Below are 21,681 nucleotides of genomic sequence, written 5' to 3'. Positions count from 1 at the left end.
CAGGTAATCTGCCCATCTCAGCCTCTCAAAGTGCTGGGATTACAGGCGTGAGCCACCGTGCCCAGCCCAGGGTGTCATTTGTAACCTACTCTAAGGATTTTTTTTTTTTTTTTTTTTTTTTGAGATGGAGTCTTGCTCTGTCGCCCAGGCTGGAGTGCAGTGGCACGATCTCCGATCGCTGCAAGCTCCGCCTCCCAGGTTTACGCCATTCTCCTGCCTCAGCCTCCCGAGTAGCTGGGACTGCAGGCGTCCGCCACGTCACCCGGCTAGTTTTTTTGTATTTTTTTAGTAGAGACGGGGTTTCACTGTGTTAGCCAGGATGGTCTTGATCTCCTGACCTCGTGATCCGCCTGTCTCAGCCTCCCAAAGTGCTGGGATTACAGGCTTGAGCCACCGCGCCCGGCCTATTTTTTGTGTTTTATGTATTTATTTTGTTTTTGAGATGGAGTCTCAGTCTTATTGCCCAGGCTGGAGTGCAATGGCATGATCTCTGCTCACTGCAACCTCCGCCTCCCGGGTTCAAGTGATTCTCCTGCCTCAGCCTCCTGAGTAGTTGAAGTTACAAGTGCCCACCACCACACCCAGCTAATTTTTTTGTATGTTTAGGAGAGACGGGGTTTCACCATGTTGGCCAGACTGGTCCCAAACTCAGGTGATCCGCCCGCCTTGGCGGATCTAATGCTGGGATTACAGGCGTGAGCCATGGCGCCCAGCCTGTTGATTTATTTTTTAACGTTTTCATCTCCCTGTGGAGTCTCTTTTCTTTTTTTTTTTTTTTTTTTTTTTTGAGACGGAGTCTCGCTCTGTCGCCCAGGCTGGAGTGCAGTGGCCGGATCTCAGCTCACTGCAAGCTCCGCCTCCCGGGTTCACGCCATTCTCCTGCCTCAGCCTCCCGAGTAGCTGGGACTACAGGCGCCGGCCACCTCGCCCGGCTAGTTTTTTTGTATTTTTTTAGTAGAGATGGGGTTTCACCGTGTTAGCCAGGATGGTCTCGATCTCCTGACCTCGTGATCCGCCCGTCTCGGCCTCCCAAAGTGCTAGGATTACAGGCTTGAGCCACCGCGCCCGGCCAGGAGTCTCTTTTCAAATGTATTTTCCTGTTCCTCTGTTTTGAGGTCTGACATTTGTTGCCTGGAAGCTGCAGTACAGCCCTTGGGGACACTCTGCACAGCTTGGGGCCTCTGAATCCCGTTGTGCCCTAGTCCTGGGCCCTGTTTCTTCTTCTCCTGAGGCCACACATCTGGCCATCATCCTGTTATCTAGCTGTGGCCCAGGTAGCTTCCCAACTGCCTGGAGGAGTGGCCCGAGCCTCTGCTGCCTGACAGCCCTGGGCTCACTGCCCTGCAGCCCCACCAGCAATAATGAGGACCTGGAGTAGAGCTGTGGGGGATGGCCCCGCAGCAACCTGTTGTCCCCTGAGGTCGTGGTGCCTCTTGCTCTGGGCCCTGGATTCTCTGGATCCTGCAACAGTCACCACTCATGCTTCTGCTATGCTTTCCGGTGTCTTCACTCCTCCTTTTGTCTCTGCCTTGCCTGTTCAGTGGACGCAAATGCCTGTCCTCAGTTTTCTGTCTTTAACTGGCAGTTCTGTTTATATCCACATGGTTCTCCTCTCAGGCCACCAGGGAAGTGACACCTGCAGTGGTCTGCAGCTGAGCCCATTGGTTAGGGAGATGGGCTCTAGGTGTCACTGGCTGACAGAATGGCCATGGCCCTGGACTTCAGTCTCCCTGCAGGGCCTGGAGCGGCACTAGGCTCCCCTGAGATGCACAACCCCTGGGAGTTGAACAGTTGGGTCAGAGAGGATACCCGTAAGCTGCAGGGTGGCTGGCGGGGGTGGGGGGTTCCACTTGCCCAAATCACATGGAGTGGGAGAAGGAGCATGCACCGGGGTGTTTCTTCCCTTCTTCCCCAGCTGCATCACCTGGTCATGCTGGTGGCTGCTCTGCCGCCCTCCAGATCCTGCTGTGACCTGGCTTCCAGGAAGGCTGTCTCATCCTAGGCCAGGGCCCTCCATTCTCTTCTGCATTTTGGACAGTTTCTGCAGTGAGCGTTCTGAACAGGATGAACAGCTATCTTTTTTTTTTTTTTTTTTTTTTTTTTTGAGACGGAGTCTTGCTCTGTCACCCAGGCTGGAGTGCAGTGGCCGGATCTCAGCTCACTGCAAGCTCCGCCTCCCGGGTTTACGCCATTCTCCTGCCTCAGCCTCCCGAGTAGCTGGGACTACAGGCACCCGCCACCGCGCCCGGCTAGTTTTTTTTTTTTGTATTTTTAGTAGAGACGGGGTTTCACCGTGTTAGCCAGGATGGTCTCGATCTCCTGACCTTGTGATCCGCCCGCCTCGGCCTCCCAAAGTGCTGGGATTACAGGCTTGAGCCACCGCGCCCGGCCTGAACAGCTATCTTTAAAAGCAGGGTCCAGCACCCTAGTGTGTGTCCCTGGTCTCTCTGGTAGCAGGCACCTGCACAAAGTGACCCTCCTCTGGGCTCAGGGGGAGAGTGGGGAAGTCCTCCTTTGGGTGAAGCTGGGGGCAGGATGGGCTCAGGCCCAGGCTCCTGTGACCCCTTGGCTCTGCTCTGGATTTGGGAGCAGGGGGGTCCCTTCCTTGAGGCATCTCCACCGGGCCCCTATGTAGATACAGGCCTGGAGTCCTGCCTCTCCTTCGCAGGAAGCTGTGCCAGCCACAGAGCACCGGCAGCCTCCTTGGAGACCCTGCTGCCTCCAGCCCCCCAGGCGAGCGTGGGCGCTCGGCTTCACCCCCACAGGTAAATGGGGCAGGCCTGGGGTGGCTGTCCCGAGCACCTGCAGGGCACCCTGTGTTGTGTCAGTAACCTTTGTCACCTTCCTCAACAGCTCCTTGGAGCATGAGCTGCTCCGAGTTGAGCCGTCTCCCTCCGCCCAGGGACCAAGGGGAAAGCTGTCGGGTTGGGGTTGGGGGCAGATTCCTGCCATTGTGGCTGCAGCACCCCAGTGTCACAGTGCAGAACCTGGGACAGGGGGCAGCTCCCTGATGTGGGGTTGCCCCTGGACCTCCTGCTCCTGTGTCACAGCTATCGCTGGGGAAGCATGCTGAGCACAGCAACGCTTTAGACCAGTCCCCAGGGGTGGCCCACTCACACGCTGGGCCCTGCCCTCCCCCTGCATCTATCCCAGCAGGCTGATGGGCCCCAGCTGAGGCCACCCTGAGCAGTACCTGGGACCTGACTTGGTGCCCGGGCGCCCCCGTGTGGCCAGTGTGGGCCTTGCAGGCGGCACTGGGTTTTCTGGCTGGGCCAGGGGATTGCCTGTTGCTGCCCAGCCGCTCTGTGCTCCCCTCTAAAATGGTCTCTGTTCCTCTCCAGAAACGGCCACAGCCTCCTGATTTCATCGACCCCCTAGCCAACAAGAAACCCCGGATATCGCACTTCACTCAGAGAGCTCAACCTGCCATCAATGGGAAGCTGGGCATGCCCGATGGCCGTGAGGCCCTGCTGCCCACCCCGGGCCCACCAGCCAGCACGGACACCCTCAGCTCCAGCACTCACCTGCCCCCGCGGCTGGAGCCCCCAAGGGTCCATGACCCCCTGGCCGATGTCAGCAATGACCTGGGCCACAGCGGCCGGGACTGTGAGCACGGAGAGGTGGCTGCCCCAGCCCCTACTGCGCGCCTCGGCCTGCCCCTGCTGATGGACTGTGCCCAGCCCAGCAGGCCCCACAGCAGCCCCTCGCGCAGCAAGCCCAAGAAGAAGTCCAAGAAGCACAAAGACAAGGAGAGGGCGTCTGAGGACAGGCCCCGGGCCCAGCCTCCAGACTGTGCACCTGCCACCCATGCCACCCTCGGAGCCCCAGCAGATGCCCCAGGTAGGTGCCCAGGCAGGAGGGCGCTGCTGGGACTGCAAGTACTGGCCCCACACCTGCCTCACCTTCATGGGGTGTCAAGGGGGCTCACGCTGTAGAAGCTGGGAGAGGGAGCCCTGTTGCCCCAGGCCCTGTCAGATTCGCCCTGTGTGCCCGGCACCTGGCACCCTATGTTCCTGCATCTGGTCCTCTCCCTGCCCATCTGGAGTGCCCGGTGTCACTTGCAGTCACTGTGCCAGGGCAACACTGGGGGCCGGAGGCCCAGAGCCTTGTGGGGAACTGAGGCCACGGAAGGGGCTAACATGCGGAGAGGAATGGGGCCCAGGCCCCAGCTCTGACTGCAGGGAAGCCCCAGGAACCAGGGACATGCTGAGGTCTGCTGGGGTTCAGGGAAGGCAGTAGGGGCCCAGGCAAGCCAGCCCTATTCAGGGAGAAGCAGTGCAGGTGCGTATAGGCAGATCCTGGTGGGAGAGGGATAGCACCTGGACCTCCGTAGGCCCCGTACGACTGTTGTAGAGTGTAGGTTTCTGCTGTGGGGACAGGGCCTGGCAGGCTGGAGTTGGGGAGCCAGGAGACCTGGGCAGCTCCAAGCCCACAGCCCAGGCACCTGAACCGAGCAGCAGTAGCACCCGCCCAGCACCATGGCCATGAGCCTGTGCAGCTGTTTGTTTACAGGAACCAGCAGAAGCAGCGGCCAGCGTGCAGTGGCTGTTCTACCACCATGTGTGGCGGGGGCTGCAGTGGTCCCATGTGGTGATGGCGGCCAGTTGCAGATAGCCACCTCACTCTCAGCGCCGGCTGGCCCAGGGCAGCCCAGGTGGTGTCACCTGTTGTGTTTTTGGGTTGTGTCTCTGGGGAGGAGGCTGAGTCAGGGGCATTCCTGGGATGAGGATGGGAGCCCTTCTTCCATTATAGTTTTGCATTGCTCAGAGGGCCATGCCCCGTCCCCCGCTGTGGCTGGAGAGCAGGTCCTCACAACTGTGGCTGGGTCTTACTGGATAGGAAGGACGACTTTTGGGGTTGGGTCAGCCCTGCCTCGTGCTGGGCTTCCCACCTCCCATGGGACTGCATGTGGAGGCCGAAGGGGAGAAGGTGGCCTCACTCCCTGGGCAGGCTCTCTGACCAGGGCCATGCTTAGGGCAGGACTCCTGATTCCCAGGACACACCCACACCCCACAGCCAGACCTGGGCCAGGATCTGTCTCAAATGGCCCAGGTCCAGGGTCCACAGACCACTCTGGGCTGTGTCCCTTCCTTGGATACCCAGTGCCTAGGTGCCAAGACAGGCCTGGGGACTCAAGGTGGTTTCCTGTCTGGCCTGGTGCATGTCGGCCCCTAGGCAGCTCATCCCTGGCCTAGGTGCTGTCATCTCTACCACAGGTGAGAAAGTGCAAACCAGGGGTAGATGTCCCAAGCACCAAGAAAAGGACAGTAGAGTCACCAGAAGCTGAGCCTGGTGCTGGTGGTCCATGTTACCCAGGGTCCCAAAGGTGGTACATGTGCCTGTGCCCCTGCCCGGGACAAGCAAGTAGAGAGATGTGGGCTGTGAAGGGACAGATAGGGAGAGGAGCTGCCGTGGGGGTGTTCCCTGGGGCCCCAAAGCAGGGACCAGCTTGGCTGGCCCCACACAGCCAGAGCTGAGCGGGAGTGGGGGCCACTGAGGTTTGCCAAGGGCTGGACTTTGAAGGGCCCACTGGTACCAGGTTGAGCTGACCCTGAGCCTTGATTTCCCCATTTGTCATCCTAGCTGGTGAAGATCTTGGGGCCTGTCAAATGCGGTGATGTTGACCAGCCTGACACATGGCAGTTACCTGTCCTAGAATACCCACAGAGGCCACTCTGGCGGGAGCATGGGCTTGGCTTTCCCAGCTGTGCCTTGCCTGTCACTTCCTTCTGGCCTGGACCAGGGTCAGATTCATTCAATACATGCCCAGTGGGTTGCAGCCCTGGGAAGGCCACAGCCTTTTAAAGACAACCCAGGTGGGGGTGGTGGCGATATTGAAGGCAGTGCCTGACCCAGAGTTGGGACTGTTAAAAACTTTGTGGGGAGTGAGCTTTGTCCACTTCTGGGAATTTGGCAGCAGAGAAGCTGCTGTGGTCAGCCCAGGTGTTACACTGAGAGAGAGGGCTCAGCAAACTGGAGATCGCAGACTCCTGCTCTTTCAGGGGATAGTGCAGAGGGCCCCTGAAAATGTGCACGAGGGCCAGGCACAGTGGCTCTGCCTGTAATCCCAGCATGTTGAGAGGCCAAGTCAAGAGGATCACTTAAGTCCAGGAGTTCAAGACCAGCCTGGGCAATATAGGAGAGCCTCTTCATCTCTACTAAAAAGTAAAAAAAAAAAAAATTCACCAGCTGTGGTGGTTCACACCTATAATCCCAGTGCTTTGGAAGGCCAATTCAGGAGGACTGCTTGAGGTCAGGAGTTTGAGACCAGCCTGGGCAACACAGTTGGACCCCATCTCTACAAAAAATGTTTTTAATTAGCTGGGCATGGTGGCATATGCCTATAGTCCCACCTATTTGGGAGGCTGAGGCAAGAGGATCACTTGAGCCCAGGAGGTCAAGGTTGTAGTAAGCCATGATCGCACCATTGCAACTCCAACCTGGGTGGCAGAGCAAGACCCTGTCTCTAAAAAAAAAAAGTACTGAGGATACATCTGAAATTGGTAAAATCATTTCTGTACTGGAAAGAAAGTCACTGCAAGAAGGCCTAGGAAACGCACTAAATTGTAGTTGTGATCTGAGGGGATGAGGCGACTGTGGTCCTAGGTGACGGGCACTTCAGTCCTCCTGCCCTTCCTCCCTGATTGCCAAACCCTCAGGGGTGTTGTCATATGTGGCCAGGGCACCCCACCACATGGCTGAGGAGCAGGACAGCTGCCTGGGGTCCCATCTAGCCATCAGCTGTGCAGCTTTGGGCAGGCCCCTGAAGGGCTGAAGGGCTGAGCATCATCATGGACGCTTTGCTCACGGATGGCCGATTGGGGTGGCCCATGGGCTCCTCTGGCTGGCCCTGTCCTGGAGCTGCCTTGTGGAGCCTGCAATTCAGTGTCTAGTGGAAAGGACGGGACGATCTGGGTGGGGTGCAGACCAAGGGCCTGGAACTTTGTCAGCAGCAAGAGATGCAGGCCCTGCTGGCCATCTTGTCTTTGTCCTGCCTGGCCAGAGACTGGGATGCCCCAGAGACTCAGGTCAGGCCAGGGGTCATTTGTTTTCAGCTTAGTGACCTTTGACATGCAGTCAGTAGAGGCAGCAAAGAACTGGCCTGGGGGAAGCTCTGACCGGTTGTGCAGGCTTTGGCCCTGCAGTTCCCTGACCTGTCTGCTGTTTGCCAAGAATGTGACTGTGGTGATGCCTGGGCGCTCTGTGTCCTGCAGGGCTTTGCCCTGGACACGCAGGTGCACGTTGAACTCTGCTCGACACCTGGAGGGCATGTCCAGGTCCAGCAGCCCACAGTTGCCAGGTGCCAGGTGCTCAGCCCTTGCACCTGCCACACAGTCATCCCCTCTGCCGTCCCTCCATGTCCCTCCAGCAGCAAAGCGTGCACTTTTGACGCATGTCCCCATCCTGGCGTGCTTCCTGCAGACCGGTGCCATGGGTGCAGACTCAGGAGGTATGTGTTTGTTCTCGTAGGTGTAAACGGAAGCTGCAGCGTTTCCAGTGTTCCCACATCCACGTCGGAGACGCCCGACTACTTGCTGTGAGTGTTTGTCCGGGCCCTGCAGGCCAGTCCTCCCTTTTCTGGGTTCAGACCCCCTCCCCCAGCACTGCAGGTTATCAGAGGCAGAAAGCCACTGCAAGTCTGAGTATGTGAATTCCAAACATAGCAGCCTTTTCTGGGCCAGGCCCCCTCATAAGCCAGGGGATCACCCGAGAGGCCAGGCCGCCGGCAGAGCCAGGATAGCCGCTGCCTGGGTGGAGCTGGGTCCTTCCAGCCTCCACTTAGTGGCCCCTCTCTCCTATCTCAGGAAGTACGCAGCCATCTCCTCTTCGGAGCAGCGCCAGAGCTACAAGAATGACTTCAACGCCGAGTACAGCGAGTACCGCGACCTGCACGCCCGCATTGAGCGCATCACGCGGCGGTTCACGCAGCTCGACGCCCAGCTCCGGCAGCTCTCCCAGGGCTCCGAGGAGTATGAGGTAGAGCCTCCCTGCTGTCTGCTGTGCCCCGGCTCTGGCAGGAGCCAGGGCCCATTTGGGCGCGTACCATTGCCACCACGAGCCTACTGGCCTGCTTGGTGGCCCCAGAGTCTGGCCCTTCCCCAGGCAGCACTTCTCCCCCTGGTGCACTCCATGCGGCAATTCCATGGTTCTGGCCTGGCCCTGGGGCCCTGTTGTGGGAGTCCTTGAAGGCAGCCCAGCTTGTCAGCCTCCTTTGCAGTGGGGACAGCTGTGACCCACCTCCTTGGGTGGGGGCAATCCAGGGTACATGGATCCCCACACGTTTGAGCACCGGGGGTCCTCTCACAGCCCAGGACGCAGGGCTCTTGGTACCTGTGCCACACCTTCGGGAGACTCCGCAACTGAGCCCTGTCCAGCACCCTGGAGCCCATCCATGCTGCCACAACTGTAGCAGGGGGAGGTGACAGGTCCCTGTGTTTGTGGTCCCCTGGCTTGAGCTCACAGCTCCTTCAGCTGCCCTGTGTAGACAGAGTCTCCACCCTCAGCCACAGCCTTGGACACAGCCTCTCCACCTGCCACCTTTTGAAACTGGTGACCTGACTGCAGGGCTGGGCCCCGATTAAGCAGATGCCGGGGTATCTCCCGGCCAAAGCCCCTTTGGCTTCCGAAGAAGACGACTCATGATAGGGTTCTAGGGGCTGCAAGCCACAGCTTCTTGGGGCATCTCTCCCTCCCCTCCCTCTTTGCTGCATGCCCTGCCCAGCCCCCATCCCAGCCCCGCCACGACATGGATACTTCCTTGTATCACACCCCCATGACAGCGGTGCGCCACCTGCTCTTGCCTCCAAGGGACCCGGCAGCCTTTCCCTCATGCCCCATCCACTCTGGAGCTATAGCCGCTGCAGACCCATGGGGTGTGACTTGCCCCTGTACTTGAGGCTGCCCCACCTTCCCACCCCTCACCCTTCTCAGAGCACCTGGGACCACTCAATTTGAGTTTCCTGCAAGCGGGGATGCATTCTGTCATCTCAAAATTTTGTTTTTCTTCTAGACTACTCGAGGGCAGATTTTGCAGGAATATAGAAAAATCAAAAAGGTGAGTGTCTCTTGTGTTGGGATGGGCTCCAAGTGAGCCGTGGGAGCCGGAGGGAGGAGGGTGGGCCCGGGGCAACCTCCCTGCCTGCTACTTCTAAGGTGTGGGGGAAGAGCCTTTGGGTCTGAGGCCAAAGTTGCCCCGCCTCCCCCAGCCAAGTCTTCAGCCGTGGCATCCCGGCCCAGCCACACAAGCTGAGGAGGTGCGGGGAACCAACTCCCACTCTGCCCTTGGACCACAACCCTCCTTGCTGGGCACCAAGCCCAGGTTTTTGGTGGGGGGGGTGGGCACTGGCCTGCTCACAGCGGAGAGCAGCACCCAGGGAGACTCTGTCCTGAGCATGACTGTGCTGTCCCGCAGACCAATACCAACTACAGCCAGGAGAAGCACCGCTGCGAGTACCTGCACAGCAAGCTGGCCCACATCAAGAGACTCATCGCCGAGTACGACCAGCGGCAGCTGCAGGCTTGGCCCTAGCTGCCCGCCCCGATGGCGGGGATCTGGGAGGGTGGGGGGAGCAAAAAGCCGGGAGAGAGGATTTATTTAAAAAAATAAACCCAAGGAAGATGCTCATCTGAGCCAGCACCGCCGGCTTTCAGGGCAGCCCCTGCAGACATCTCGCCCTGGCGGGTGGCTGCAAGCCCACCTCGGCCCTCCCTGCGCCTCCTGAGCAGTCCCTGCCTATGACGGGCTCCCCAGAAGCCCACTGCCTCCTCCCTGGCTGCAGCCCCCGGGTTCAGCCTCCTCTCTCGCCAGAAGACTCCTAGGCCCTCAGGGCGGCGGCGCGCCTGCCTTTTCTAGTTTTATACAAAGACAGCCACTTTTAGCTACTGCTAATGAGACTTGAGTCTATTTTTGTACAAAAGAGAAGCAAAATCTTTTTTCTAAACCTGTGCCTCCCTCTCCTCGGACACCCAGGGTCTAGCCGCTGCCCTGGGTCCTGCCTGCAGTATTACAGAGGCCGTCGAAAGGTGCAGCCGCGTTCTGAGGGCGCGGGGACTGGGCACGTGGCCTCTGCTAGTCTCTGGCTCTATGTTTAGGCACCCCCGTCCCCAGCCTCTCCTCCTCGGGCAGGGTCTCTGCTCCAGCAAGCAAATGGGGTGGCCTGGGTGGCTATTTTGAGAACTCCAGCTGGTGTCCCCAGGCAGCTGCTCAGAGCCAAGGGGGCAGAGGGCTTTTGGCGCCCCCAGGCCTGCCCTGTTATTTGAGGCCCTCAGCTGTCGGGGGCCACTGTGTTTCTGTGCTCCAAGTTGAGACTCGGCTGCAGCGGCGTCAGATTTTACTTTGCGATGTCCTCGGTTTCCCATTTGCTGCTGCTGCTCATTCCACACTGTTGAGACCTTGTAGTCTCGATGCTGCTGGCCTCCCTCCGTCCCTCTGTCCACTTGTGGGTCCTGGGGTCGTTTTAGCAGAGCCACCGCCAAGGTTTGCACTCAGGGAGGGGCTGATGGAGGGCTGGGTGCCTTGGGGTCAGGGAGGCCCCAGGGACCCGTGGGCAGAGCTGGGGAGCCAGGAGGATGGGTCCGCCTGCTCTGGGGGTGCAGGCTGTGCAGACACCCCAATTGCTGCTTTGTTGCTGTGCCTACTCTAGCGTCCCCCAAAGCATCGGGGGGCCACGCAAGTGTGCGTGTGTGTGCGTGTGTGGGGACCCCCCAGGGCATGGTGGGGTCTGAGGCGTGTGTTCCCATTTAGGGCTGAATGAAGCCATGACTTGGGAAGGTGGTGGTGGGGGTGGCTGTGACTCAGGGCCCAGGGATCACATGGGGGTCACTGCTGCCATCAGCAGTCAGGCAGGGAGAGCAGAAATGCAAAAATACAGATGTGTCTATTTTTCTAAACTGGGGGGTGGAGGGGTGCCTCCTGATAGCTTCCAAAAAGCTGACCATGGAGGGCCCACAGTGCATCCCACCCCTGCCCAAGAGTCTCTCTCCTTTGGGATCCCCGGGTTCCCAGAGCTCCGAGGAAACTGATCCTTCATGTTTCAATAGCTGTTGTTGTTTTTCTCTTCTGCGCCGGCCAGGGAAGGGCCGAGCAGGCTCCAGGGGGCCTCCAGGGTCAGCTGGACCCCGCTGTGTTGCCCGCAGCCAGCCCTGCAGACATGAGTGAGGTGGGATAATTTCAGGAGGTCCCAGCCTGGGACTGCCCGCCCCTCTGCCCTGGGAACCAGTCCAAGGGGCTGTCAGTTGAATTTGCCTTTTTGTTGTTGTTGTTTTTGTTGTTTATTTGTTCTCCTTTTAAGGAATTATGAAGCTAAGAAAAGTTTTGTGTTTTGGGGGTTGGTGGACAAAGTTCTAGCTGATTAAATATGGTCTAACTTATTGATACTATTTTTTTTCTTTTAATGTTGTACTGTGGAGAAAAACTATTTTGAGCCATGGGGTTGGTGTTTACAAGAACTTTCCACTTTTGCCAAAATGTTACAATTGAAAGGCATCTGCGTCTTCAGTTTCCTAATATTTTCTTAAAAGATCTAGTGTCCTTTTTGTACACTAAACAGGTGAATGCTGACTTTTTTCATTCTCCAATAAATTTCACTGAACTGAACCCGGCAGCCCATTCTGCCTGGCTGGTGTGTGTGTGGTGTGTGGTGTGTGTGGTGTGTGGGTGCTGGTGTATCTGTGTTTGTGGTGTATGGTGTGTGTGTGTGGTGTGTGTGGATGTGTAGTATATCTGTGTCGGTGTGTGTTGGGTGTGATGTGTGGGTGTGTAGTGTGTGGTTAGGGTGTGTTGGATGTGTGTGTTGTGTGGGTGTGTTGGGTTGTGGGGTATCTGTGAGGGTATGTGGGTGTGTTAGGGTGTGGGTTCTGTGTTGGTGTGTGTGGTTTATCTGGGGATGTTAGGGTGTGGGTGTTTGTGGGTGTTGTGTGGGTGTGTTGGTGTGGGTGTAGTGTATCTGGGTGCATGGTGTTAGGGTGTGGTGTATCTGGACGTGTGTGTTAGGGTGTGGGTGTGTGGGTGTCGTGTATGTGGGGTGTGAGGGTGTGGGGGTGTTGGGGTGTGGTGTGGGTGTGTGGTGTAAGGGTGTGGGTGTGTGATGTATGTGGTGTGTGCTAGGGTGTTGGTGTGTGTGGTGTGTGTTGGATGTGGTGTGGAGTGTGGTATGTGGTGGAGGTATGTGGTGTGTATGTGGTGTGGGTGTGGTGTTGGGTGTGGGTGTGGTGTGTTGGGGATGTGTGTGTGGTGTGTGAGGGTGTGGTGTGTTGGGGTGTGGGTGTGTTGGGGTATGGTGTGTGGTGTATCTGTGTGGTATGAGGCTGTGGTGTGGGGGTGTGGTGTGGGTGGTGTGTTTGGTGTGTTGGGGATGTGTGTGTTGGGGCGGTGTGTGGTGTGTGCTGGGGTGTGAGTGTGTGGTGTATGTGGTGTGTGTTGGGGCAGTGTGTGGTGTGTGCTGGGGTGTGAGTGTGTGGTGTATGTGGTGTGTGGTGGGGGTGTGGTGTGTTGGTGTATGGGTGTGATGTATCAGTGTGTGGTATGAGGGTGTGGATGTGTGGTGTGTGTTGGGGTGTGCGGTGTGTGGTGTGTGTTGGGTATGTGGTGTGTGTTGGGGTGTGTAGGTGTGTGAGGTGTGTAGGTGTGTGGTGTGTGTTGGGGCGGTGTGTGGTGTGTTGGGCTGTGGGTGTGGTGAGTGTAGGGGTGTGGTGTGCGTGTTGGTGTGTGCATGTTGGTATGTGCGTGTGGGTGTGTGGTGTGTGCTAGGGATGTGTGTGGTGTGTGCTAGGGATGTGTGTGGTGTGGGGATGTGTGTGTTGGGGTGTGCGGCGTGTTGATATAGGTGTGTATCTGGGTGTGGGGGTATGTGTGTGTGGTGTGTTGGGGTGTGTGTTGGGGTGGTGTATGGTGTGTATTGGGATGTGTGGGTGTGGTGTGTTGGTGTGTGTGTTGGGATGTGTGGTGTGTGTGGGTGTGTGATGTGTGTGGAAGGTGGGGTGTGTGTGTTGGGTGTGGGTGTGCGGTGTGGGGGTGTGGTATGGGGTGTGGGTGTGGTGGGTGTGTGTTGGGATGTGGGTGTGGTGTGTGTTGGGGATGTGTGGTGTGTGTTGGGGATGTGTGGTGTGGGTGTGTGCTGTGAGTGGGTGTGGTGTGTTGAGGGTGTGTGGTGTGAGAGTGGGTGTGATGTTGGGGTGTGCAGTGTGGGGTGGTGTGTGTGGGTGTGTGGTGTGTGTTGGTGTGGGTTTGGTGGGTGTGGTATGTGTTGGTGTGGTGGGTGTGTGGTGTGTGTTGGGTGTGTTGGGGTGTGTGTGTGGTGTGAGGGTGTGGTGTGTGTTGGGGTGTGTAGGTGTGTGCGTGGTGTGAAGGCATGTGTTTTGGGTGTGTGGTGTTGGTGTGTTGGGGGTGTGGTGTGGGTGTGGTGTGTGTTGGCAGTGTGTGGGGGTGTGGTATGTGTTGGGGGTGTGGTGGGGTGTGGTGTCGGGGTGTGGTATGTGTTGGGTATGTGGTGTGTGTTGGATGTGTGTGGGTGTGGTGTGAGGGTGTGGTGTGAGGGTGTGGTGTGTGTGGGTGTGTGGTGTGTGTTGGGTATGTGGTGTGTGTTGGGTGTGTGTGGGGGTGTGGTGTGAGGGTGTGGTGTGAGGGTGTGGTGTGTGTGGGGGTGTGGTGTGTGGGGTATGTGGTGTGTGTTGGGTGTGTGTGGGGGTGTGGTGTGAGGGTGTGGTGTGTGTTGGGGTGTGTAGGTGTGTGTGTGGTGTGAGGGTGTGGTGTGTGTTGGGGGTGTGTGTTGGGGTGTGGTGTGTGTTGGGGTGTGTGTGTGGTGTGCGGTTGTATCACAGCCTGGTTTCTGTGGTGGCTGTCCCTGTCCAGTGGTTGGGGGTGGGCTGGCATTGGGAGGTGATGTGGCCTGGAGCCGCCATAGTGAGGAGGGGTTGTTCAGGGGCTCTGGCTGGGACCAGATGAGAAGGCAAAGTTTGCAGCCTACCTGAGCCGTTGCCCGAGAAAGGACCAAATCAGAGGGCCCTGTAGGTGATGGGGGGGAGCAGCCATAGCGGGTGTATGAGCAGAGCAGTACCCTCTGGTAGGGTGGGCTTAACCCAGCATTGGGATTCCTTGGCCCCCTGTGGCATCAAAGGCTACAGGAGAGGGGCTGGGGATGGGGGAAACCACATGTGACTGTCTTCCTTTGATGAAAACAGCAGCAGGTAACGGTAATATTTTATTACCTGTTCTTTCCACACTGGGGCAGGGGCATCCCCTGTGCCACTAGTGGGGATGGGTATAAGACCTGGTGGGGGCCGGGCGCGGTGGCTCAAGCCTGTAATCCCAGCACTTTGGGAGGCCGAGATGGGCGGATCACGAGGTCAGGAGATCGAGACCATCCTGGCTAACACGGTGAAACCCCGTCTCTACTAAGAAATACAAAAAAAAATAGCCGGGCGAGGTGGCAGCGCCTGTAGTCCCAGCTACTCGGGAGGCTGAGGCCGGAGAATGGCGTGAACCCGGGAGGCGGAGCTTGCAGTGAGCTGAGATCCGGCCACTGCACTCCAGCCTGGGCTACAGAGCGAGACTCCCTCTCAAAAAAAAAAAAAAAAAAGACCTGGTGGGAGCGGCGGCGGTGCATGGAGAACATAATGCTCATCCTGCCGGCCAAGGGCAAGAGGGGGTGCATTTAATAAGAGATAACACAGGCCGGGCGCGGTGGCTCAAGCCTGTAATCCCAGCACTTTGGGAGGCCGAGACGGGTGGATCACGAGGTCAGGAGATCGAGACCATCCTGGCTAACACGGTGAAACCCCGTCTCTACTAAAAAATACAAAAAACTAGCCGGGCGAGGTGGCGGGCGCGGTGGCGGGCGCCTGTAGTCCCAGTTACTCGGGAGGCTGAGGCGGGAGAATAGCGTGAACCCGGGAGGCGGAGCTTGTTGTGAGCTGAGATCCGGCCACTGCACTCCAGCCTGGGCAACAGAGCGAGACTCCGTCTCAAAAAAAAAAAAAGATAACACGGAAGAATAGGACCATGGGCAAAGGTCCTGGGCCTGCAGCTGTGGGGCCTGGTCTCCCTGCCGGTCCGCGGCCTTGGCCTATGTTCTAAGGCCACCCAGGAGTCTGAGGGGCGCGGGAGGGGAAGTCATGCAACCCAGCGGGGCAGCATGTACCCTGCTCCCAGCATAGCCTGGCCATGCTGTTCTCCCAGGATAACATCTCTGTCCCCACATCCCAGGGCCAACATCAACCTCCTCCAGCCCACGGTCCTGCCTCCCCTGGCCCTTCAGCACCAGCCCTGAGCCAACAGCCCAGCAATACTCTGGCCATCACCCCCACAGCCCACAGAGGCCACAGTCAGTCTCTTGATCTTCCTCAGCCATGGATGCCATCAGTCCAGTGCCCCGGGTATCCAGGAGAGCCTTCCAACCCTCATGACCTGGGCATCATGGTGGAGAGGGGCTCAGGCCTGCTAACCCCTCTCCTGCCACCTGCCAGGGGCCCCAATTGTCCTCTTTCCACTGGCACCCCTGTTCCTGCAGCCCCCTCCTGTACCAAGCTCCACCTGGGCTCTGCAACACAGCAGTGACTGAGAGAGCCTCATCCCTGCCTTCAGGGAGCCCAGTTTGCTGGGGGATGGCAGTGCATCTCACCACCCACTTCAGCACAGCCAGGCCTGACTGGAGGGGCCAAATCCCCTCCCTCAGCCTTGTCAACTGCTGGGAGTGGAAGCAGCCCAGCCTCTATGCCGAATCCCTCCAGCTGCCCCATGCCAGCTCCCATCCTCCGGCACCCCCGACAGGTGGCCCTGTGAACACAGGGGCTCCCCGGGGCTGGCTCTTGGGACCTTCCTTCCTCATGTCTCTCAACTACACAGGTTCCTGAATTGCCTGTTTCCTCGAGGCACAAGATTCCCCGATTCTCTGATCCTCCAATACCTACAGGATGTCCAACAGTTCCATTCCCAGAAATGGTATCGGACTCCACAAGTTATGGGGGTCAGTCCCACAGGGCTGCACCCATGTCAGATGCCACCCATACTTCTGGCAAGCAGGCTAATAAATTGGGAGTTCCCACCACCCCCACTTCAGGTTTGATAATTTGCTAGAACAGCTCACAGAACTCCAGAAAATGCTCACAGTTAAATGGAGGAGGCGCACAGGGCAAGGTACGGGGCGGGCCATGAGGCTTCCATGCCTTTTCCAGGCGTGCCACCCTCCCAGCGCCTCCATATTGTCCCCTAAACCCCATTATTATTATTATTATTATTTTATTTTATTTTATTTTTTTTTGAGACAGGGTCTTACTCTGTTGACCAGGCTGGAGTGCAGTGGTACAATCACGGCTCACTGCAACCCACACCCCCTGAGCTCAGGTGATCCTCCCACCTCAGCCTCCCACACAGCTGGGACTACAGGCATGCGCCAAGCCAGGCTACTTTTCTTTGTTGTTTGTATTGAGATGGTGTTTCCCCGTGTTGCCCAGGCTGGTCTCAAACTCCTGGGCTCAAGTGATCCGTCCTCTTTGGCCTCCCAAAGTGCTAGGATTACAGGCATGAGCCACCGTGCCTGGCCGACTGCCTATGTTTTGGCTTAGGTTCTATGAAGAATGTGTATCAGTGTGAGGAAACACTTTGTAGATCTTAAAGGGAGCAGACTGGGTGGGGGAGAGGGGCCAGCCTGCCCAGACTTCCTGGGTTCTGGGTAGCATTCCTTCCTCCAGGGTATGGGCAGGACCCTCCTGGAATGACGGTCTTCAAGGGAGCAGGCAGAGTGACCTTTGCCGGCTTTGTGGCTTTTTTTTTCTTTTTTTTAGGGGAGAAAGGCAACAGTTTCTCTGACCTGCCTTGGGGAAGAGGAATTCTGGTTTCTATGGTTTCCAGAGGAGAAAGGGGCTAGAGGTAGGAGGGCAGGAGAAGGTCAGAAAGACTCGATTCTGAGCTTTCCGATGCCCTGCTCAGGGCCAAGGCCTTGAGGGTGGCGGGGGCGGCGGGGGGAGGTTCTGTTTTCTGAGCCCCATCTCATTTGCATATATGTGATTGATTAAATCATTGGCCACTGGTGATTGAGCTCAATGTCTAACCAAGAACCAGGAACAACCAAATACTCTTTCACACTCCCTATCCCAGCCCTCAGCGTCTGCCCAAGACCCCAAACTGCCTCCCACGTAGCCAATTTTTCATCTGCCCTGCCTGGGTGGCTCAGGTGGCTTAGCCTGTAGTCTTCTTTCAGTGAACTCCTCTTCACGTCTCAAAACCCTTGCCAGCAGCCCCCTCATCTGGGGAGCCTGTCTTTCAGGGGCCCTGCCTGTGAGTTCTCACCCACTGGGGACAGGGGTGTCCCAGTCCACTTCCAACTCCCTCAGACTGGGGCCCCTTCAGGGTGAGGCCTGGACCCAGAGTCTTAAGCCCTCATCCTCCAAGGTCAGGCCCTGTCTCTTGCAAATGTTCCCAACTATCCACCTTTTGGGCCAGTTCCAGTGGTGGAAACTTTCCGGCCTCCAGGCGCTTGTTTTGGAAAGTTCCTGGGGGAGCTGCCCCGGCCTGCCCGCTGGGTTCCCACGCTCTCTTATCAGCAAGCATGAGGGGGGCGCCCTGCTGTGCAGGCCTCATTCCTCCCCTGCCTGGGCCCTGCCCGCCTGTGCGTCCCCTCCCCTTCCCAGCGAACAACCTCCCCCTCCGGTCCACCCCTGCCAAGCCCTGCTGCAGGTGGGGAAACAGGCCAAACAGGCCCCATCCTTGTGAGCCCCGTGGGGACAGAGTAACTTTGTCCCCTCTGAGATGGATGGGAGCGGACATGGGGAGCCAGGGGATGGGACTGCCTGGTAGGTGCTGCTGCCCACGAAGGGGGAGTAGGTGGCAGCGTGGCTCCGAGGAGATTCTGGCTTTGAAGTTCTGGTCCTCTGCCTGTTTCCCCTGCAGTGTCTCTGACCCAGAACTCCTACCCCCGCCCACCAGAGGTCCAGATTCCCTGCCCAGCTCCACTCCATGGCTTATGGCTGGGCTCGTGCCTCATTGTCCTCTTGTAAAGGGGGAATAGGCAGCCATGCGCCCCTGGGGGCTGCGGAGCGAGCGAGGTGAACCTATACGCGCCGCGCTCGTGGACGCCCGGCCACTTCCGCCAGACGAGGACCCGATGGCCACGATGGCTCTGCGTTGTCGGGCCTCGAACCGGGTCTCCAGACATTGGGCCCCTCCCCCCCAACGCGGGAGAGGCGGGGAAGGGGGCGGGGCGGGGGCGGGGCCGCAGCGCTTTTCTCCGGAGGTCGCGCGCCCGAGAGCCCGCGCTGTTAGCCACCGCTGCCTGAGTCGACTCTGCGCCGGTGAGTGCGGTTCGGGGCGGGGATGGCCTCCCTGGGCACCCAGGCTGGCTTGGCCCGGCCACTTAGAGTCCCCGCTGACCCCCCTGCTCACCCTTGGACTCCAGCCCGCCACGATGGAGGCCGCCGCCCAGTTCTTCGTCGAGAGCCCGGACGTGGTCTACGGCCCCGAGGCCATCGAGGCGCAATACGAGTACCGGACGACGCGCGTCAGCCGCGAGGGCGGCGTCCTCAAGGTGGACCAGGGGGTTGGGGAAGGGGGCATGCTAGGGAGAGCGGGGCGGCGCGGGGAGAAGGGCATGGGACCCGGGGTTCACTGCGCGGCCTGTCTTCAGGTGCACCCCACGTCCACGCGCTTCACCTTCCGGACCGCCCGGCAGGTGCCCCGGCTTGGGGTCATGCTTGTCGGCTGGGGCGGGAACAACGGCTCCACACTCACTGCCGCGGTGCTGGCCAACCGGCTGCGTCTGTCCTGGCCCACGCGCAGCGGCCGCAAGGTGGGGGCGGGAGGGGCGTGGTGGGCTGGGAGGCTTGGTGGGAGTCCTTGAGGGCGGGGGCGGGAGTCTGCAGGGGGCGGGGCTCTGCGGGACCGGGGGGCCCTAGGGGGCGGGGTTCTGCGGGGCGGGGGACTGCAGGGTCGAGAGACCTTCCCGGGGCTGGAGGCCTGCAGTGGGCTAGAGACCTGCAGGGGGCGAGGCTCTGAGGGGCGGGAGGGCTTGCAGGGGGCGGGGCCTGGCTGCAGGCGGACCCCGGGGAGGGGTTTCGCGAGGTAGCGGGGGCTCCTCGGGAGTCTTACAGGGGCGGAGCTTAAGGTGCCGGAGGTCTCGGGGAGGGGCCTGGGGGCAGCGGCTTCCGTCCTGGCTGGGAGCCCGGAACTGAAAAACGCCCGAAAGTGGGGCGGGGCTTGAGAGTCTAGGCGGGGCCCAGGCCGGGTCGCGGCCCCTTCGCCACGCCCCCCCGTCACCTCTCCGTGTCTGCTGCCCCCCCAGGAGGCCAACTACTACGGCTCGCTGACTCAGGCAGGCACCGTGAGCCTGGGCCTGGACGCCGAGGGCCAGGAGGTGTTCGTGCCCTTCAGCGCGCTGCTGCCCATGGTGGCGCCCAACGACCTCGTGTTCGATGGTGGGCGGAGCCCTGGGCCGGGGTGGGGCGGGATGGGAGATTGGGTCTGGAGGGGCCCAGGATCCGGGCAGGGCCGAGTGTGAGGATCCCCCCAGGCTGGGACATCTCGTCGCTGAACCTGGCTGAGGCGATGCGGCGCGCGAAGGTGCTGGATTGGGGGCTGCAGGAGCAACTGTGGCCGCACATGGAGGCCCTGCGGCCCCGGCCTTCTGTTTACATCCCCGAGTTCATCGCGGCCAACCAGAGCGCGCGCGCGGACAACCTCATCCCGGGCTCGCGCGCGCAGCAGGTGCTGTCCCATCCTGCATCCCTTGTTCCCTGCCACCTGTCCACTTGGTTCCCCCTTTTTGCCCCACCCCGCGAGTCCAGGCCCCATTTGACACTCGGGGAACTGAGTGACCCAGGCCTCTTGAGTCCGAGAGCATATACACCCGCTCCATCCTCCCCACACCCTCTTCATCCTCCCCACAGTTGGAGCAGATCCGCAGGGACATCCGAGACTTCCGGTCTAGCGCGGGGCTGGACAAAATCATCGTGCTGTGGACGGCGAACACAGAGCGCTTCTGTGAGGTGATTCCAGGCCTCAACGACACAGCCGAGAACCTACTACGCACCATTGAGGTGGGCGCACGCCCGGGTGGAGTGGGTCAGGCAGGGCCAGTCCCAAACACAGCTCTGTGCTGACTGCCCACCTTGCCCACAGCTTGGTCTGGAGGTGTCGCCCTCCACGCTCTTCGCCGTGGCCAGCATCCTAGAGGGCTGTGCCTTCCTCAATGGGTCCCCGCAGAACACCCTGGTGCCCGGAGCCCTTGAGCTCGCTTGGCAGCGCCGGGTTTTTGTGGGTGGAGATGACTTCAAGTCAGGCCAGACCAAAGTCAAGTCCGTGCTCGTGGACTTCCTCATTGGCTCCGGCCTCAAGGTGCGTGGGCCTAGGGGGCTGCTGAGTGCAGGAAGGGGGCCTGGGCCACGAGCACCTGGCTTGTGGGGCCACAGGGCCTGCAGCTGCTGGGGCGTCCCTTGTACCCACAGACCATGTCCATCGTGAGTTACAACCACCTGGGCAACAACGATGGGGAGAACCTGTCGGCGCCATTGCAGTTCCGCTCTAAGGAGGTGTCCAAAAGCAACGTGGTGGACGACATGGTGCAGAGCAACCCAGTGCTCTATGCGCCCGGCGAGGAGCCTGACCACTGCGTGCGTGGGGCGCGGGCGCGGGCGCTGGGTTGCCCAGTGAGGGGTGGTGGGAACCCGGGCAAACTGATGCTGCACTCCAGGTGGTCATCAAGTATGTGCCGTACGTGGGCGACAGCAAGCGCGCGCTGGATGAGTATACCTCGGAGCTGATGCTGGGCGGAACCAACACACTGGTGCTGCACAACACATGCGAGGTGCAGTGCGGCTTCAGGGGCTGCTGTGGGAGGCGGGGCTTGGCCACCACCCCCACCTCCTGACCCACCCGTCCCGCAGGACTCGCTGCTGGCCGCACCCATCATGCTGGACCTCGCGCTACTGACCGAACTGTGCCAGCGTGTGAGTTTCTGCACTGACGCTGACCCCGAGCCACAGACCTTCCACCCCGTGCTGTCCCTGCTCAGCTTCCTCTTCAAGGCGCCACTGGTGCCACCGGGCAGCCCGGTGGTCAATGCGCTTTTCCGCCAGCGCAGCTGCATCGAGAACATCCTCAGGTGCGCCCCAGCCTCCAGGTTCCCCATTCAGGGCCCAGATACCCCCTGGCTAAACTATGCACAGGGCTTGGGGGACTATAGGCGGTGTCTGGCTCTGCTAAGCTGTACGGCCTCTCCAGGGCCTGCGTGGGGCTCCCGCCACAGAACCACATGCTACTGGAGCATAAGATGGAGCGCCCAGGGCCCGTCCTCAAGCGAGTCGGACCTGTGGCTGCTGCCTGCCCTGTGTTGAACAAGAAAGGACCGGTACCCGCTGCCACCAACGGCTGCACTGGTGATGCCAACGGGCATCCGCAAGTGGAGGAACCCCAGATGCCCACCACCTGAGGCCCTGGTCACACAGCTTCCCAGCTGTTCCTCCCCGCTGCCCCCCAAGACCCCACCTTGCTAGGCCCCCACAAAGACAATAAAGGCGCTGCCACTCTTAGCCCTCCTTCCACCCGGGGTTCTTGGGGCCTGTGACCTGACTCTGCCTCCCTCTACTTTGACTCTGAGCACCCAGCTTCAGTCCCACTCCCTCTGCCCATGGTCATCACCCCAACTCCCAGGGAGAGCCCAGAACCTGGAGCCTCGCTCTGCCCCCAGTTCTCAA

The 21,681-nt window shown here is 59.6% G+C and overlaps 2 protein-coding genes across 11 annotated transcripts in view; both read left to right on the top strand.

The window, feature by feature from the left end:
* The window catches only part of ELL (elongation factor for RNA polymerase II), an 86,449-nt gene extending 74,853 nt beyond the window's left edge, over positions 1-11,596 (top strand). For 3 of the 7 annotated variants that reach the window (XM_028839956.2, XM_077978461.1, XM_077978462.1), the window contains 6 exons: positions 2,669-2,765; positions 3,342-3,840; positions 7,471-7,537; positions 7,806-7,977; positions 9,011-9,055; positions 9,413-11,596. In XM_028839956.2, coding sequence (XP_028695789.2) covers positions 2,669-2,765; positions 3,342-3,840; positions 7,471-7,537; positions 7,806-7,977; positions 9,011-9,055; positions 9,413-9,529 — 997 coding nt within the window. In that variant the 3' untranslated portion in view covers positions 9,530-11,596. Of the gene's footprint in view, positions 1-2,635; positions 2,766-3,341; positions 3,841-7,470; positions 7,611-7,772; positions 7,978-9,010; positions 9,056-9,412 lie in introns of all 7 variants that reach the window. The other 4 variants (XM_077978463.1, XM_077978460.1, XR_013409259.1 and 1 more) reach the window with 3 other exon arrangements.
* Positions 11,597-18,231: 6,635 nt separating this feature from the next.
* ISYNA1 (inositol-3-phosphate synthase 1) lies at positions 18,232-21,556 on the top strand. 4 transcript variants are annotated; one of them, NM_001261319.1, is given in 11 exon segments: positions 18,232-18,285; positions 18,390-18,518; positions 18,618-18,779; positions 19,272-19,404; positions 19,500-19,693; positions 19,876-20,025; positions 20,108-20,323; positions 20,434-20,598; positions 20,679-20,792; positions 20,872-21,089; positions 21,209-21,507. In NM_001261319.1, coding segments are annotated over 10 exon segments (1,680 nt in total). In that variant the 5' UTR covers positions 18,232-18,285; positions 18,390-18,398; the 3' UTR covers positions 21,417-21,507.
* Positions 21,557-21,681: the final 125 nt, after the last annotated feature.

The sequence above is a fragment of the Macaca mulatta genome, chromosome 19 (assembly GCF_049350105.2).
Source record: "Macaca mulatta isolate MMU2019108-1 chromosome 19, T2T-MMU8v2.0, whole genome shotgun sequence".
In the NCBI taxonomy this organism is placed as follows: Eukaryota; Metazoa; Chordata; class Mammalia; order Primates; family Cercopithecidae; genus Macaca; species Macaca mulatta.
This window is presented reverse-complemented; position numbering and strand designations above follow the sequence as displayed.